This window comes from Chaetodon auriga, chromosome 20, assembly GCF_051107435.1.
Source record: "Chaetodon auriga isolate fChaAug3 chromosome 20, fChaAug3.hap1, whole genome shotgun sequence".
Lineage (NCBI taxonomy): Eukaryota > Metazoa > Chordata > Actinopteri > Chaetodontiformes > Chaetodontidae > Chaetodon > Chaetodon auriga.
In genome coordinates, this window is record NC_135093.1 from 473,749 (window position 1) to 490,000 (window position 16,252).

Sequence of the window (16,252 nt, forward strand, 5' to 3'; positions counted from 1 at the left end):
TCTCTCTCTCTCCTGTCTCTCTCTCTCTCTCTCTCCTGTCTCTCTCTCCTGTCTCTCCTCTCTCTCTCTCTCTCTCTCTCTCTCTCTCTCTCCTGTCTCTCTCTCTCCTGTCTCTCTCTCCTCTCTCTCCTCTCTCTCTCCTGTCTCTCTCTCTCCTGTCTCTCTCTCTCTCTCCTGTCTCCTGTCTCTCTCTCCTCTCTCTCTCTCTCTCCTCTCTCTCTCTCTCTCTCCTCTCTCCTGTCTCTCTCTCTCTCTCTCTCTCTCTCTCCTCTCTCTCCTGTCTCTCTCTCTCTCCTGTCTCTCTCTCTCTCTCTCCTCTCTCTCTCTCTCTCTCTCTCCTGTCTCTCTCTCTCCTGTCTCTCTCTCCTCTCTCTCCTCTCTCTCTCCTGTCTCTCTCTCTCCTGTCTCTCTCTCTCTCTCCTGTCTCCTGTCTCTCTCTCCTCTCTCTCTCTCTCTCTCTCTCTCTCTCTCTCTCTCCTCTCTCCTGTCTCTCTCTCTCTCTCTCTCTCTCTCCTCTCTCTCCTGTCTCTCTCTCTCTCTCTCTCTCTCTCTCTCTCCTGTCTCTCTCTCTCTCTCTCTCTCTCTCTCTCTCTCTGTCGGGGGCGTGTCAGAGCGCGCGGGCAGTCAGCGGCTTCTCCTTCTTAAAATGGCTGAATTATAAAACCAAAAACTAAAGAAAAACGTAGAGACGAAGGAAAAGAAACAGGCTCGTGTCGCTCGCTGTCCTGGTCTGTGGTGGTCTGAGGTGGATTCTGCAGAGACTGAAACTTTCCAATGAACTGCACCAGGTGAGAGTCGATATGAAACTGCGCCACAGCAGCTTCCTGTCCGCCGTCTGCGGATGTTTCTGCGTTCTTTCACCTGTTTCACCTTCAGCTGCTGGCTCCTTTCCTCCTGTTAACTGACCTCAGACCAGTTTCGAACAGTAAATGTGGACTAATGCACATGATAATTAACTGTACAGCACGTTTGTGATTTTATAATCCATAGAAGAGGTTCTGCTCCAGTTTGTTTGTTTGTTTGTTTGTCAGCAGGATCACAGAAAAAGTGCTGAGCTGGTTTCAACGAAACCCTGTGAGACAAAATCTGATGCTGGAGGAATAAAAGTCAAACATCTGAACATCTGGTAGAGGATTCTGTATGTAGACTGTAGAAATACCAGTAATCCTCTGGGGTACCAGTAATCCTCACACAGAAAGCACTTTTTATGGAGGACTCAGTGGTTTCTTTGGAGAACTGGTACAACCATAACAACATGTTTGTCAAACTAAGCAGTGACTTTGGAGACATACATACTTACATATCATCCTACTGATTATTCTTCGGTCGGTGTTCTCTGAGTGCCTTCTTGATATAGTTTACTATGCTATTCTCAGACTTTACTCCACAGTATTCATATCATATAACTAGACTGCTCCCGAATAGTTGAGCAAACTGTTAGTCGAGGAGAAGAGTCAGAATCAACCAGCTCTTTTCAGTGGTCAGTTAGTCGCAGTCCAGTTGGTTTGGTTTAGTTAGTTTAGACTGGACCTCGTGTGTTTGCTTTAGTTTAGTTAGTTTAGACTGGACCTCGTGTGTTTGCTTTAGTTTAGTTAGTTTAGACTGGACCTCGTGTGTTTGCTTTAGTTTAGTTAGTTTAGACTGGACCTCGTGTGTTTGCTTTAGTTTAGTTAGTTTAGACTGGACCTTGTGTGTTTGCTTTAGTTTAGTTAGTTTAGACTGGACCTCGTGTGTTTGCTTTAGTTTAGTTAGTTTAGACTGGATCTCGTGTGTTTGCTTTAGTTAGTTTAGACTGGACCTCTTGTGTTTGCTTTAGTTTAGTTAGTTTAGACTGGACCTCATGTGTTTGCTTTAGTTTAGTTAGTTTAGACTGGACCTCTTGTGTTTGCTTTAGTTAGTTTAGACTGGACCTCGTGTGTTTGCTTTAGTTTAGTTAGTTTAGACTGGACCTCTTGTGTTTGCTTTAGTTTAGTTAGTTTAGACTGGACCTCTTGTGTTTGCTTTAGTTTAGTTAGTTTAGACTGGACCTCGTGTGTTTGCTTTAGTTTAGTTAGTTTAGACTGGACCTCGTGTGTTTGCTTTAGTTTAGTTAGTTTAGACTGGACCTTGTGTGTTTGCTTTAGTTTAGTTAGTTTAGACTGGACCTCTTGTGTTTGCTTTAGTTTAGTTAGTTTAGACTGGACCTCATGTGTTTGCTTTAGTTTAGTTAGTTTAGACTGGACCTTGTGTGTTTGCTTTAGTTTAGTTAGTTTAGACTGGACCTTGTGTGTTTGCTTTAGTTTAATTAGTTTAGACTGGACCTCTTGTGTTTGCTTTAGTTTAGTTAGTTTAGACTGGACCTCATGTGTTTGCTTTAGTTTAGTTAGTTTAGACTGGACCTCATGTGTTTGCTTTAGTTTAGTTAGTTTAGACTGGACCTCGTGTGTTTGCTTTAGTTTAGTTAGTTTAGACTGGACCTCTTGTGTTTGCTTTAGTTAGTTTAGACTGGACCTCGTGTGTTTGCTTTAGTTTAGTTAGTTTAGACTGGACCTTGTGTGTTTGCTTTAGATGGTTTAGACTGGACCTTGTGTGTTTGCTTTAGTTTAGTTAGTTTAGACTGGACCTTGTGTGTTTGCTTTAGTTTAGTTAGTTTAGACTGGACCTTGTGTGTTTGCTTTAGTTTAGTTAGTTTAGACTGGACCTCGTGTGTTTGCTTTAGTTAGTTTAGACTGGACCTCTTGTGTTTGCTTTAGTTAGTTTAGACTGGACCTCATGTGTTTGCTTTAGTTTAGTTAGTTTAGACTGGACCTCGTGTTTGCTTTAGTTTAGTTAGTTTAGACTGGATCTCGTGTGTTTGCTTTAGTTTAGTTAGTCTAGACTGGACCTCGTGTGTTTGCTTTAGTTTAGTTAGTTTAGACTGGACCTTGTGTGTTTGCTTTAGTTTAGTTAGTTTAGACTGGACCTCGTGTGTTTGCTTTAGTTTAGTTAGTTTAGACTGGACCTCGTGTGTTTGCTTTAGTTTAGTTAGTTTAGACTGGACCTTGTGTGTTTGCTTTAGTTTAGTTAGTTTAGACTGGACCTCGTGTGTTTGCTTTAGTTTAGTTAGTTTAGACTGGATCTCGTGTGTTTGCTTTAGTTAGTTTAGACTGGACCTCTTGTGTTTGCTTTAGTTTAGTTAGTTTAGACTGGATCTAGTGTGTTTGCTTTAGTTTAGTTAGTTTAGACTGGACCTCTTGTGTTTGCTTTAGTTAGTTTAGACTGGACCTCGTGTGTTTGCTTTAGTTTAGTTAGTTTAGACTGGACCTCGTGTGTTTGCTTTAGTTTAGTTAGTTTAGACTGGACCTCTTGTGTTTGCTTTAGTTTAGTTAGTTTAGACTGGACCTCGTGTGTTTGCTTTAGTTTAGTTAGTTTAGACTGGACCTCGTGTGTTTGCTTTAGTTTAGTTAGTTTAGACTGGACCTTGTGTGTTTGCTTTAGTTTAGTTAGTTTAGACTGGACCTCTTGTGTTTGCTTTAGTTTAGTTAGTTTAGACTGGACCTCATGTGTTTGCTTTAGTTTAGTTAGTTTAGACTGGACCTTGTGTGTTTGCTTTAGTTTAGTTAGTTTAGACTGGACCTTGTGTGTTTGCTTTAGTTTAATTAGTTTAGACTGGACCTCTTGTGTTTGCTTTAGTTTAGTTAGTTTAGACTGGACCTCATGTGTTTGCTTTAGTTTAGTTAGTTTAGACTGGACCTCATGTGTTTGCTTTAGTTTAGTTAGTTTAGACTGGACCTCGTGTGTTTGCTTTAGTTTAGTTAGTTTAGACTGGACCTCTTGTGTTTGCTTTAGTTAGTTTAGACTGGACCTCGTGTGTTTGCTTTAGTTTAGTTAGTTTAGACTGGACCTTGTGTGTTTGCTTTAGATGGTTTAGACTGGACCTTGTGTGTTTGCTTTAGTTTAGTTAGTTTAGACTGGACCTTGTGTGTTTGCTTTAGTTTAGTTAGTTTAGACTGGACCTTGTGTGTTTGCTTTAGTTTAGTTAGTTTAGACTGGACCTCGTGTGTTTGCTTTAGTTAGTTTAGACTGGACCTCATGTGTTTGCTTTAGTTTAGTTAGTTTAGACTGGACCTCGTGTTTGCTTTAGTTTAGTTAGTTTAGACTGGATCTCATGTGTTTGCTTTAGTTTAGTTAGTCTAGACTGGACCTCGTGTGTTTGCTTTAGTTTAGTTAGTTTAGACTGGACCTTGTGTGTTTGCTTTAGTTTAGTTAGTCTAGACTGGACCTCGTGTGTTTGCTTTAGTTTAGTTAGTCTAGACTGGACCTCGTGTTTGCTTTAGTTTAGTTAGTTTAGACTGGATCTCGTGTGTTTGCTTTAGTTTAGTTAGTCTAGACTGGACCTCGTGTGTTTGCTTTAGTTTAGTTAGTTTAGACTGGACCTCGTGTGTTTGCTTTAGTTAGTTTAGACTGGACCTCTTGTGTTTGCTTTAGTTAGTTTAGACTGGACCTCATGTGTTTGCTTTAGTTTAGTTAGTTTAGACGGGACCTCGTGTGTTTGCTTTAGTTTAGTTAGTTTAGACTGGATCTCGTGTGTTTGCTTTAGTTTAGTTAGTTTAGACTGGACCTCGTGTGTTTGCTTTAGTTTAGTTAGTTTAGACTGGACCTCATGTGTTTGCTTTAGTTTAGTTAGTTTAGACTGGACCTCTTGTGTTTGCTTTAGTTAGTTTAGACTGGACCTCTTGTGTTTGCTTTAGTTAGTTTAGACTGGACCTCATGTGTTTGCTTTAGTTTAGTTAGTTTAGACTGGACCTCATGTGTTTGCTTTAGTTTAGTTAGTTTAGACTGGATCTCGTGTGTTTGCTTTAGTTTAGTTAGTTTAGACTGGACCTCGTGTGTTTGCTTTAGTTTAGTTAGTTTAGACTGGACCTCTTGTGTTTGCTTTAGTTAGTTTAGACTGGACCTCATGTGTTTGCTTTAGTTTAGTTAGTTTAGACTGGATCTCGTGTGTTTGCTTTAGTTAGTTTAGACTGGACCTCATGTGTTTGCTTTAGTTTAGTTAGTTTAGACTGGACCTCTTGTGTTTGCTTTAGTTTAGTTAGTTTAGACTGGACCTCGTGTGTTTGCTTTAGTTTAGTTAGTTTAGACTGGACCTCATGTGTTTGCTTTAGTTTAGTTAGTTTAGACTGGACCTCTTGTGTTTGCTTTAGTTAGTTTAGACTGGACCTCATGTGTTTGCTTTAGTTTAGTTAGTTTAGACTGGACCTCTTGTGTTTGCTTCAGTTAGTTTAGACTGGACCTCTTGTGTTTGCTTTAGTTTAGTTAGTTTAGACTGGACCTCGTGTGTTTGCTTTAGTTTAGTTAGCAGCAGTGTAGTTACCTCCACTTGTTGTCACAGTTGCAGCCTGTAAAAACAAGTGAATGGTGTCCCCTCACTGATGAAGACTGTGAGATGTGGTGGTGGTCTCTGAAAGTGAGAAGTGGACCTTTCAGCTCAGATGATTGATGATTTTCGCCCTCTGCAGCTGTTGTAGACAGCTGTTGTTCTGTTGTCTTCTTCTCGTATCACTGTCTTGCTCTGGTTTGGTTCGTTCCCTGTCTGACAGGCTCTTCACCATCTGTTGTGTGTTTAATGTGGTTTTATCGTTCTTTTGCCTCCAGGGAAGTTCTTCTGCTGTCTCGTGACTGCGGGGTTTGGAATTTCTCTGTCTGTCTTTCGTTGCTTTTGGTGTTGAGAGAAAAGGTATTTCATGAGAAAGGAAATATCTTCAAGTTTTTACAACCAAGTCCAGTTTCCCCAGATTCAGCCCTCCTTGAAGAACCATGACCTGGATGACTTCATCTGGTGCTTCTATAATTTACTTCTATAATTTGTCTAGTCTCCGGCTCTTATTGTTGCCTGTCTCTTTCTCTTTTCAGGGTCCTCCACATTATGAGCCCTTGCCCCGGCAGTCCATCTCCCATCATGCCTGTCGATATGGCTGTAAGGATCTGTCTGGCCAGCTCTCCTCCGCTGCGCTCCTTTCTCAGTAATTATGACAACCGCTGTTCTTCATCAGCAGCCGCTCTGTTGAAGCGTTGTGAACCGCTGCGACCCTGTTTGTCCTCCATTCACTGTGGCGACGCCTTCAGTGATGTCAGCACAGCGACCACGGCCTCAACATCAGCGAGCACAGAGATCGGCAGTGGCCCAGCGTGGCTGAAGAGGAAGAAGAAGAAGAACGTGGTGTTTGCTGATTCTCGGGGCCTTGCACTCACCGCCATCCATGTCTTCAACGAAGCCGAGGACTACCCACTTACTGAACTGCAGTTCCACCTGATGGAGATAGAGGACGCCACAGCAGGGCTACACCTGGGAGATGTCAAAGGTGAGTGAAGAGCAGCTAATCATTGACACATTGACAAAACGTCTGATTGAACTTTGACTTGGGGCTAAATGTGTAAAATAAGCTCGCTGCCTACAGAGTTGAGCAGAAGTCCACTTACTTTTCTGGGAGCTTGATGCCCAGTAAACTAAACCATGGAAGAATCAGGAGCAGTTGAATGTTGGACCTCTTTGTCCTCCCCCAGCAGTGGTGTTGTGCTATTTGTAGAAATATGGTTCAGTTATTCCTTGTTTCAAAGGTTATGTAATCGTTGTTCCTTCAGCGGTAAGTTTACACACATTAGTCAGATCAAATGTTAGACTGACATCATGATTAGTTTCATCATGTAAATATTATGCTGCAGTAAGCCAACATCAAGCCAAGTAGTACTAGGCGATAGCATGGATTTAGTAGGTTGTAATTGGTGTGACATTAAACAATATTGGTGAATGAGCACAAGTAGTTTGTGTTTTGAATGATTTTTTCCACAGAGGAAAAGTTGCAGTACAGCAGAGGTCACGCTCAGCTAACAGGCGTTGAAAACATTGCAAGGTAAAATTGTTAATATGTTTTTTCATACACACTGAGCCCTTCCCTTATGTTCCTCTTCCAGAGGCTGCAGATTGTGGTTCAGGCTTGGTTCTGGACTTCATCCAGCCAGCTGAAGACTATCTGGACCTAAGGAACCGGCTCAAAGCCCAGCAGGTTTGTCTGGAGACCTGTTCTGTACGGGATCGTCTGCTCTCAGGCACAGTCCAGGTCCGAAACCTCTCTTTTGACAAGTCCGTATCGGTCCGAATCACCTTTGACTCATGGCGCTCCTTCCAGGATGTCCCTTGTCTGTACATGAACAATATCTATGGCTGCCCAGACACCGACACCTTCTCCTTCTCTGTCTCGGTACCAGAGGTACTTGAGCCCTCCAACACAGTGGAGTTCTGCATTCAGTATCAGACTCAGGACCATACCTTTTGGGACAACAATCAGGGGAACAACTACCGGCTGGCAGTGGTGGACCCAAATGGCAGCCCGACCCGGGGCACTGAGAGTACCATCGGGCTGGAGATCCAGAGAGACCATGGTCGAGAGAAAAGGGAAGAAATGGAGTTTGATCCTTTTGGAAGTCCCAGGACTTCAGCAGGGATCTTCCCTGAGTGGCAGAGCTGGGGCCAAGTTGAGACCAGCGCCCCCTACTGGTGAGGCCACCACAGGACATGTTTTTATTGCTGCACTCACTCTGTGATTTTATTCCCAAGATGTAAGAGATTCACAGGACCCTCACATGTGCACCGAAAAACTGCATGGTATCCACTGGAGGTTATCCAGATGAGCTGGTAGGATACACTATGGATCACGGTTACTCGAGACACTTGAGAGCTGCCGTAATATGAATTATTTATAGTCTTTACGAAAGACGAGGTTTAACATCTGATGTCTGCCTGGACAGAGAGTGGAAGGAGTCAGGATAAAAGCCAGTTCAGCATCAGGTGCTCAAAACGTCTTGGCCCAACACTCGTGATGAATGAAGCACCAGAATCTGCCCAAGTGGTTCTGAGAGGCGACATCGGGCCAGAAATGGCCTGAGTATTGCACACTGAAGCTGAATCTCAGCTCACATCTGAGATCTGCACCCCAGCAAACAAATCCCACTGCCCCATAAGAGCCAGACCTAGCTCACTTCTGGTCCTCCTCCGTCGGAAGGCGGCCGAGTGTGCCAACACTCAGCTGCAATCGGCCCAACTCCACAGGGAATATGGGATGACCTCATGGGAAATCTTTCAAAATTACAAAGGGATTTATGGGTGCTTCCCAGAAATTCGACAGTTTCAGAGAGTTTCATACTTTTAAATATGCAAGGATGACAATGAACTGAGTAGCATAAAGATATTCACCAGAGAATCAGCAGTCACAAGGGCTTTTTAAAAGCATCCAAAGGATTTGGTGATCTCTAAGGCTTTAGAAGTCTCACACGGACTGATCAGTGCTTTCTTAAAACTTCCCAAAGATCCAGAAGTTCAAGGCCTTACAAAAACCTCCACAAGGCTGCATTATAATTTCTAAACTTCACAACATTTTGCTCCACAAGGCTTCATTCACCGTAAGATCCTCACAGGAGTTTTTGAATGCATTCAAGTGGATTGTATAAAGCATCCAAAGTACGAATTATATTTCAGGACTTCATGTTCTCCAGCATCACAGTTAACAAGTCCTGTTTTTGACAACTGAACATTCTGAGAGTGGTTGATTCAAGAGGGATTTACATGCATTCAGGTCCAAGGATGTTCCTCAGCTCTGTTTGGATTGTTTTTCCTACATTTTCAACTCCAGACTGATCTATTGATTCATCATTCTCAACACAAACCCTTCAGGACATCCAAGTCCTGAAACATCTGTCAGAGAAGACCAGCAGCATGGCTTTAAGCCCTGAAATACCAGCCTGACACACTGTGGTTTGAAAAGAGAGAAAACAAAAACGAAGGATAAATTCCAGTTCTATACATCCATGTGGGCTGAAAAATGAAAAATCTTCTTTGGACTCTGGGTTAAGGTTGTGATCTTAAAAATCCAGACTCTAACCCGAAAACCTAATCTGGCCTGGTCTGGGCTGAATCCAAATGTCTAGACATTTGGATTCACAGACTTGGTTTCTCAAGCGGACTCTCTGTAGACTTGAGATGGATCATAAGCTGTAATGTAATGTAATAATGACTGTAAGCACTTCAGACATGTGATATGACCAAAGTCCATGAGGATGGACATTTGGATTCAGCCCAACCACAAAGGTACTTTTGGGGTCCTTTTCAGGTTAGAAACAATTGTCCCCTGAAGAGCTGTTATTCATATATGACTGAATTAAAAAGGGAACTGAATCGAGTTCTGTCTGAATGTGACACTAAAAAGAAACAAAGCAAAGAAAAGAAAAAGTGCACTTTAGTCATTATTGTCCTTTGAGCTTTGACATCTGCTGTTGGTCAGAAACCTACAGATGTTAGTTGGTGTAAAATATTGTTACCATAAATAATGGTATTACAGGGTCATAATGAGAACATTTCATGGGACAAGTTCTGGTTTTAATGGCATCACGACCCGACTATGCCTTTAACCACTCAGTGGTTCTACGTAAGCAGACCTTCATCTTTCTGAATATGCACTAAAGGGTCTCGAGCATGAAAGCAGAGCTGTAGTGCTGGACTTTGGTTTCCTTGATTCTGACTCGTTTCTGTCTTGAGGATGTTTTGACTGTGTCCTTTCTGGATCTGTTGGGAGTTTTAGCTGACTTGTTTTGGTCTCGAAGAACTCTGACTGTTCTTGGCATTAAGGAGTTTGACCTGGACTTGACTCTTGGGAGTTTTGACTTAAACTTGAATCTGTTTCATGGGAGCTTTGACTTGCATATATTTTTAATTGGATGTCTTTGCTGGGAGTGTTGACTCAGACTGTTTTTAATCCGATGTCTCTAAGAGTCTGACTCTTGATTTGGACGTTACTCCATTTGGACTTGGACTTACTGTTGGGAGCACCAGCAAGGATCTCTTTCCTCATGTCTTTTGATTGTGAATTTGTTGATTTTTCTGCACAGCTGCCCAGTTAAAAACACTTGAATCTCTCCAGACGTTGAAGGCGAAGGTGATTTTAGTGTTTAATGTATTGGCAATGACTGAACTCAGTGTTAAGTGATCTTTGCGAGCACGCCTGGATAGCAGCAGGACAAAGCTGTAAACTGGCCTGAGGCCCAAAGGTTTGTGGTAAACATAAAGAGAACCAGTGATGTTTGTCTTTACGTCAGATTTTTAAAAGGAAAATTCTGTCAACCAGAGTCTTATTCTCATAACTGTGTCCATTCTGATTATGAGTCATGCTGACTTCACACTCGCCATCTTAGTTGTAGAGACTCAGGAAATGTAACTATAGCAACAGGAAGCCAATGTGACCATCCTCAAGCTTTCCAAATAAATTTATTTAAAAGACTTATGTACGTTTTAGCTCAACAAACTAGCTGTGTTTCTAATGCAGCATAATTCTGCTGAAACAGATTCAACACAGATATGACAAAAACATAGTGAAGGATGGCTGGTGCCTGGTTTCTGTGCAGTTAGCTTCAGTAGCTAGCTACAGTAGCTAATCCTCAAGGTGCTCAATGCATTGTTAGCATCAGTCACAATCAGGAAGTACACAAACATTAGAAAAGGCCACAGGGTTGGAAAATACCAGAACTTCCCTTTAAATACACTTTTCTTTATTGGTCTATTGGTCCATAGATTGAGCCATCAGTCACTGAATATTCATGACCATCATCATCATATTCGTATCATCATTAGCTGCCAGGCAGATTTCAGTATTGCTGCGTTTGTCAACATGATGACAGCGAATTAAATCACAGCATTCAGCACATACAAATTGTCCCACGGCTGCTGCCATCATGTCGATGTTTTATTTCCTGACTCATGGAGGGGATGGTGAGCGGAGAGGTCAAAGGTTAAACGCTAAAGGAGGCTGTATTCTGGCAGGTTTGACAGATGTTTTATTTCTTTGTTTTTCTTCCTGTTAGCCTAAAATAACTCCTGTTAGCATATGGCTATAGTATTTCTGTTCCCCTGGTAACAGGTAGTTAGTGACCTTAGTTGTTCCAGACTGTTGTCATGGTAACTGCTGTAGATAGAGCGCTAATGAGAAACCTGCACTTCCTGTTAGCTCCTGTAGCCGTACCAGTTTGCCTTTACTAAGCTAAAAAACACTTCCAGTGCTCTTACCCTGTGTGTGTGTGTGTGTGTGTGTGTGTGTGTGTGTGTGTGTGTGTGTGTGTTTTGGTTGGTGTATTCATAAAGCATGTGACAGGAAGTCTTAGGCACTGAAGTTAATGTAAAGTGAAAGTGTTGAAAGTTTTTGACAGAAGTTTGAGTTGGTTGACTGTTGGTGGCCTCGTGCTGCATTCATGGCATGTCAGATTTATTGTAAATAACAGTTGTAGACCTCAAAAACACCTGATGCCTTGCTCTGTGGTGAGGCACAAAGACCTGCAAGGTGCGGCTCATGTGACAGCTCACATGCTAATCTGTTAGCATGTTTAGTGCTAATTCTTTGAGCTGTAGTAATTTCATCTTACAGACTTTATTGATTATCGATGATGTTGTACTTTAATTGCAGCAGCGTGAAGCGGTTTCCTTTTCATCAGCCGTCTGGATGCTAACAGTTCAGTGAAGCAGCTGTGTGAACTGAACCAGATGTGCATTTAAACAAACCAGTGTGCAGTATTTACCTCTTCAGACCTCACACCCCTTAGCTAAGACGCTAATGTTGCTAGCAATAGTTAGCTACATTTCAGGGGCTTAAACATAGTTTTTGTAGCAAAGCTGGAAGCTGCGTCATGTTGCTGTTTGACCAGGACCAGGTCAGCATCTTCCTGTCTGCTCTAATCTGAGGTCAGTTTGTGGTTGAACAGTTCTGGAAACACAAACTCTCGTCAGCTTTTCATCCAGTCAGTTCAAGCACTGCTCAACAGTGATTGGCTGGAGCTCAGGTCAGAGGTCGTAAATAAAAGAGTTTTTTCTGACGTAACATGAACGCAACACTTTAGCTAGCCACCAGTCAGTCAGATTAGCTTGTGCTAACTTAAGAGATGTGATTATTGACATTTAGCTCGATTAGCTGGCAGGCTAGTCAGCTGCTAGCATTATCGACTGTACTGTAGCAGGCCGTATTGTAAAGTGCAATGGAATGATGTTATGAATTTCTGATGTAAACAGGAAGTGATGTAAACAGGGAGTGACTGACTGTCCCTTTTTATGTGTGTCCTTTCAGAATAAAAGCGTATCGTTGATAATGTTTGCAGTTTGCTCACTTTTGTTTCTCTCTTCTTCCAAACTCAGTGACATCACATCAATTTATCATAACAGGAAGAATTTCAAAATAAAATATTCAATGATGTATTTTATCAACCAATTAAAACTTTATTTTATGATCAGTTTGATTTATTTGAGCTAAATAGTATTATTTTTTATATTCAAGTGAAGTAAAAGAAATCTGAATATTTACTTTTAGAAGTGTGTAACTTTTCAGAAAGCTGAAGTTAATGTTGGTTCACAGAGACGAGATAAGAATAATGAAAGCTTTGAGCAGCAGAGTTCAGAGAGACTGATGGAAGCTGACAGAGCGGCAGAGAGAGAGAGAGACGATTAACATTCTTCTTTTTATCTGTCAGATTAATGTCCAGCTGACTGAATCAACACCAAACACGTGAGCACACCAGGAATCTCAATTATTACAGAGCTGCCAGCACTCAGAGGGAAATAAAACTCATCCATTCACACAAACAAACAGAGCAGAACATTACAGTCCTGCACAATGAGCCTGAGATGCCCATCCAACACGTTCCAGTCCAAAGGAGCTGAAAGCTGCTCTGGAGTTCATGACGGTTCTGGTCTCATCTGACAGGAAACACTCTAAACTTTCGTCTCCAGCAGACAGAATCAGTCAGTGCTGCTTGGACTGAGTATAGAAGTCTGAACACACTGACGGAGAGGCCTGCAGATGACTGTATCTGGGACTGAGGCTGATCTGAACCAGCTGCTCCATCAAACTCCTGGATTCTGTAATCCTCAACGTAAACACACTGACTGGTTTCCTGTCGTTTAGTCCAGTTCACAGATTCTTTGCCACAGATTATAGTTATGTAACAGGAAGTGACCTCAAACCACCTCTGAATCTCTCTCACACACACACACACACACACACACACACACTCTATACATGGACATAACCTCAGGCTTCAGATCCATCAACAGGGACGTCACTCCATCATCATGTCACCATCAGCTGGACGTTCTGACACCACATCAGCAGGTTTCATGTTAACACACATGAAGGTGGTTCAAACCGACGAGCAGAAACTGAGAAATCATCTCTGCGCTTCAACTCTTATCAGTCAGAGAACCAAAACGTGGATCTCATGGAGAGAAATAAACCAGATTTAGCTACGAGCTAACTTCAAGCTTCGACAGCAGCAGTGAGACAGACAGACAAACAGACAGACAGTCAGTATTAGTGTTATATAAGGCGGGGAGAGCCCTGTTCACTGTTAGATCACTGTGTTCAGACTCGTCCTCCCTGACCTGCGGCCTGCGGCCCCCCCTGCTGGAGCCTGGAAAGACTACAACACCTTCAAACTGCCGGCCAATAGCCTGCCTCTCCACAGCATGAGTAGACCAATGAGCAAAGCACCGGAAACAAACATCTGGTCCAGAGGAGTGCAGTCCTAGAACAGCTGAGGTTCTGCTCAGAACCCTCAAACTCCCATCGCTGTGTGAATCCATATGGACGTCGCTTTGGATGAAAGCGTCTGTCACATCACTGATTGTAATTATACTTCCTGTTTATGTGCCCCAAAGCATTGTGGGAACATTGCTCTGAAGCGTAGAGCATGGTTAACCTCCACAAAGAAGAAAGAATAAAAATGAAAAGATGCTCTCATGCTGCACCGTCAGGATGTTCTGGACATTATGAAGTAACAGAGATGAATAATACTTCAATGAGTTTGTGTTTTGGTGCAAAACAACAAACACGAGAAAAGAAACAGAAAAACAACGAAAGTCATGAAGAAGAAATAAAATTCACAGTGAAAATGTGTAAAACATCTGTTTCCAAAAGGTGATGATGGTGATGAGTCAGACCTTCATCACTGGTACTTAACATTTGTGGTGAAAGTACTTCAGGATGTACTCTTTCCTCTACCGCTGTTGTACTACTCCTGACTGTACTTCTCCTCTACTGCTCGTACAAGTACTTCTACTTATATTAATATAAGTTCAGTGTGTAATACTGCCACTGTCAGTACTCTGAGTGTTACCACAGTAAAACTGAAGTACTTCTTCTTTTTCTCTGGTTACTGAGAGGTCAGACGGGGTCAGCAGCCGTCTCCTGCAAGTTCAACCAGCGGGGTCAAAGGTCAGCACACAAACACGTGTTACTGTGTGCGTGCGTGTGCGTGCGTGTGTGTCTATATTAGGAGGGCTGATCACCAAACAGGAAACAGATCTTTCATCTTTTTCTTCTGCTGCTGTGAGCGCTGACATGGAGCTGCAGAGGTGAGCTGGAATCATTCCTGATCATTGATTATTGATCATTGATTATTGATTATTGCTGGTCCTCTCTGTGTTAGAGCCGCTGCTCGTGTTGAACCACAGCAGAAATATTCGACACGACTGTAATGATGATGATGGTGTTCTGTAGTCTTCCTCCAGAGCTGGAGCTGACGGTTCAGATCAGATCAGGCTGCAGGTGATCCATCAGGAGGACAGACGTTCCCTGTGTCTCATGTCTCACACAAACCTCTGATCACAATAATCCTGATGAGACTGACGCCTGTTTGAGGGTCCACAGTTGTGTCTTTGGGGATCTGCAGTGTTTGATGTACTTTGTGTACTTGTACACACCTTCATGACACGGTGCACAGGGTGAAACTGCAGCTGATGGACATGTTTTCTCCTGTGGATCATTAACGTCATCAGTCTCTGAAATGTCTCATTAAAAACAGAGTCAACATGTTCTGGATTAACTTTTCTGTCCCGTTGAAGCACGTTTGTGATGACTAATGTACTACATTAGTACTGCATGTGCTGCGTGTTATCAGAAGCAGAATCAGAATCAGAATCAGAAAAAGCTTTATTGCCAAGTACGCTTTTACACATACGAGGAATTTTTTCTGGTGAAATTGGTGCATGACACATCTACTAAAATAGGAGCATAAAATATAACAATTTAAATATATATACACAAGTCTGTTTATGTTGTTGCTATTTTCCGGAAACACAGTCTGTTTTCCAGAAAGAAGTCCAAGTTGAGCGTTAATGTAACGCATAGAGTTATATTTATATCAGTCAATGTGACAGAATGAGTCCGAGGTGGAGTGTGAAGAGTGTCGGGGGGGTTCTGGGCCTTGTTGGTCAGGCTGACAGCAGACGGGAAAAAACTGTTCTTGTGGCGTGAGGTTTTGGTCCTGATGGACCGCAGCCTCCTGCCAGAGGGGAGTGGCTCAAAGAGTTTGTGTCCGGGGTGAGAGGGATCAGCCACAATCTTTTCTGCACGCCTCAGGGTCCTGGAGGCGTACAGGTCCTGAAGAGATGGGAGATTGCAGCCAATCACCTTCTCTGCAGACCGAATGACACGCTGCAGTCTGCCATTGTCCTTGGCGGTGGCAGCAGCGTACCAGACGGTGATGGAGGAGGTGAGGATGGACTCGATGATGGCTGTGTAGAAGTGCACCATCGTTGTCTTTGGCAGGCTGAATTTCTTCAGCTGCGTAGGAAGAACATCCTCTGCTGTGCTTTCCTGATGAGGGAGCTGATGTTCGGCTCCCACTTGAGGTCCTGGGAGATGATAGTTCCCAGGAAGCGGAAAGACTCCACAGTGTCAATAGTGGAGTCACAGATTATTGATGTACTCGCAGTGAAAGCAGAGATGTGTTTACAGTCAAAGCTGTCAGTGATGAGGATGATGATGAAGAAAATCTGAACTCTTTCATCTGACGTCTCCGTTCTTTTCTTGGTTTTCTGTTTTCAGCACGAAGGGAACCAAACGCTGGACTCACTTACCTTTCAAAATAAAATGTCACTCATAGAAAGTCAGTGTAAAGCTGTCAAAATAAAGCTCCTAAAGATTCCGTTCTTCTTCAGATCTGAGCAGATCAGCTGGGAGGATGAAGAGCAGGAGAAGATGACGATGGTGAGAGCAAAATATTTCCATCTTCACATCTTTCACTGTTTTCATGTTTCTCCTCTTCGATACATGTCCATTTTTTCTTCATTTTGTGTGTGTGTGTGTGTGTGTGTGTGCTGCCTGACCTCTGACCTCTGCCATGTGATTGGTGGATAATAAAGTGACATCAGCAGTAGGTTTACGATTGGCTGCAGTCCAGCTGTCGCCGTCGGGGTAACCGTCTG

The 16,252-nt window shown here is 42.7% G+C and overlaps 2 protein-coding genes across 3 annotated transcripts in view; both read left to right on the forward strand.

Annotated features, from left to right (window-relative positions):
* The first annotated feature begins 96 nt into the window (after positions 1–96).
* On the forward strand, positions 97–12,140 carry LOC143338934 (protein phosphatase 1 regulatory subunit 3C-B-like). 2 transcript variants are annotated; one of them, XR_013079278.1, is made up of 4 exons: positions 97–788; positions 5,872–6,320; positions 6,931–8,432; positions 8,492–12,140. XR_013079278.1 is itself a non-coding variant. In XM_076759828.1 (3 exons), exons 1-3 carry the CDS (start codon positions 775–777, stop codon positions 7,515–7,517), a joined length of 1,050 nt encoding a protein of 349 aa, XP_076615943.1. In that variant the 5' UTR covers positions 97–774; the 3' UTR covers positions 7,518–12,140. The 2 variants fall into 2 exon arrangements, 1 of the variants encoding a protein (XP_076615943.1); XM_076759828.1 differs by having other exon boundaries at positions 6,931–12,140.
* Positions 12,141–14,347: 2,207 nt separating this feature from the next.
* LOC143338583 (uncharacterized) overlaps positions 14,348–16,252 on the forward strand; it is a 5,829-nt gene continuing 3,924 nt past the window's right edge. Inside the window, exons 1-2 of the mRNA XM_076759049.1 lie at positions 14,348–14,398; positions 15,986–16,034. Of these exons, the coding sequence (XP_076615164.1) occupies positions 14,385–14,398; positions 15,986–16,034 (63 nt within the window). The 5' untranslated portion in view covers positions 14,348–14,384. The remainder of the gene's footprint in view (positions 14,399–15,985; positions 16,035–16,252) is intronic.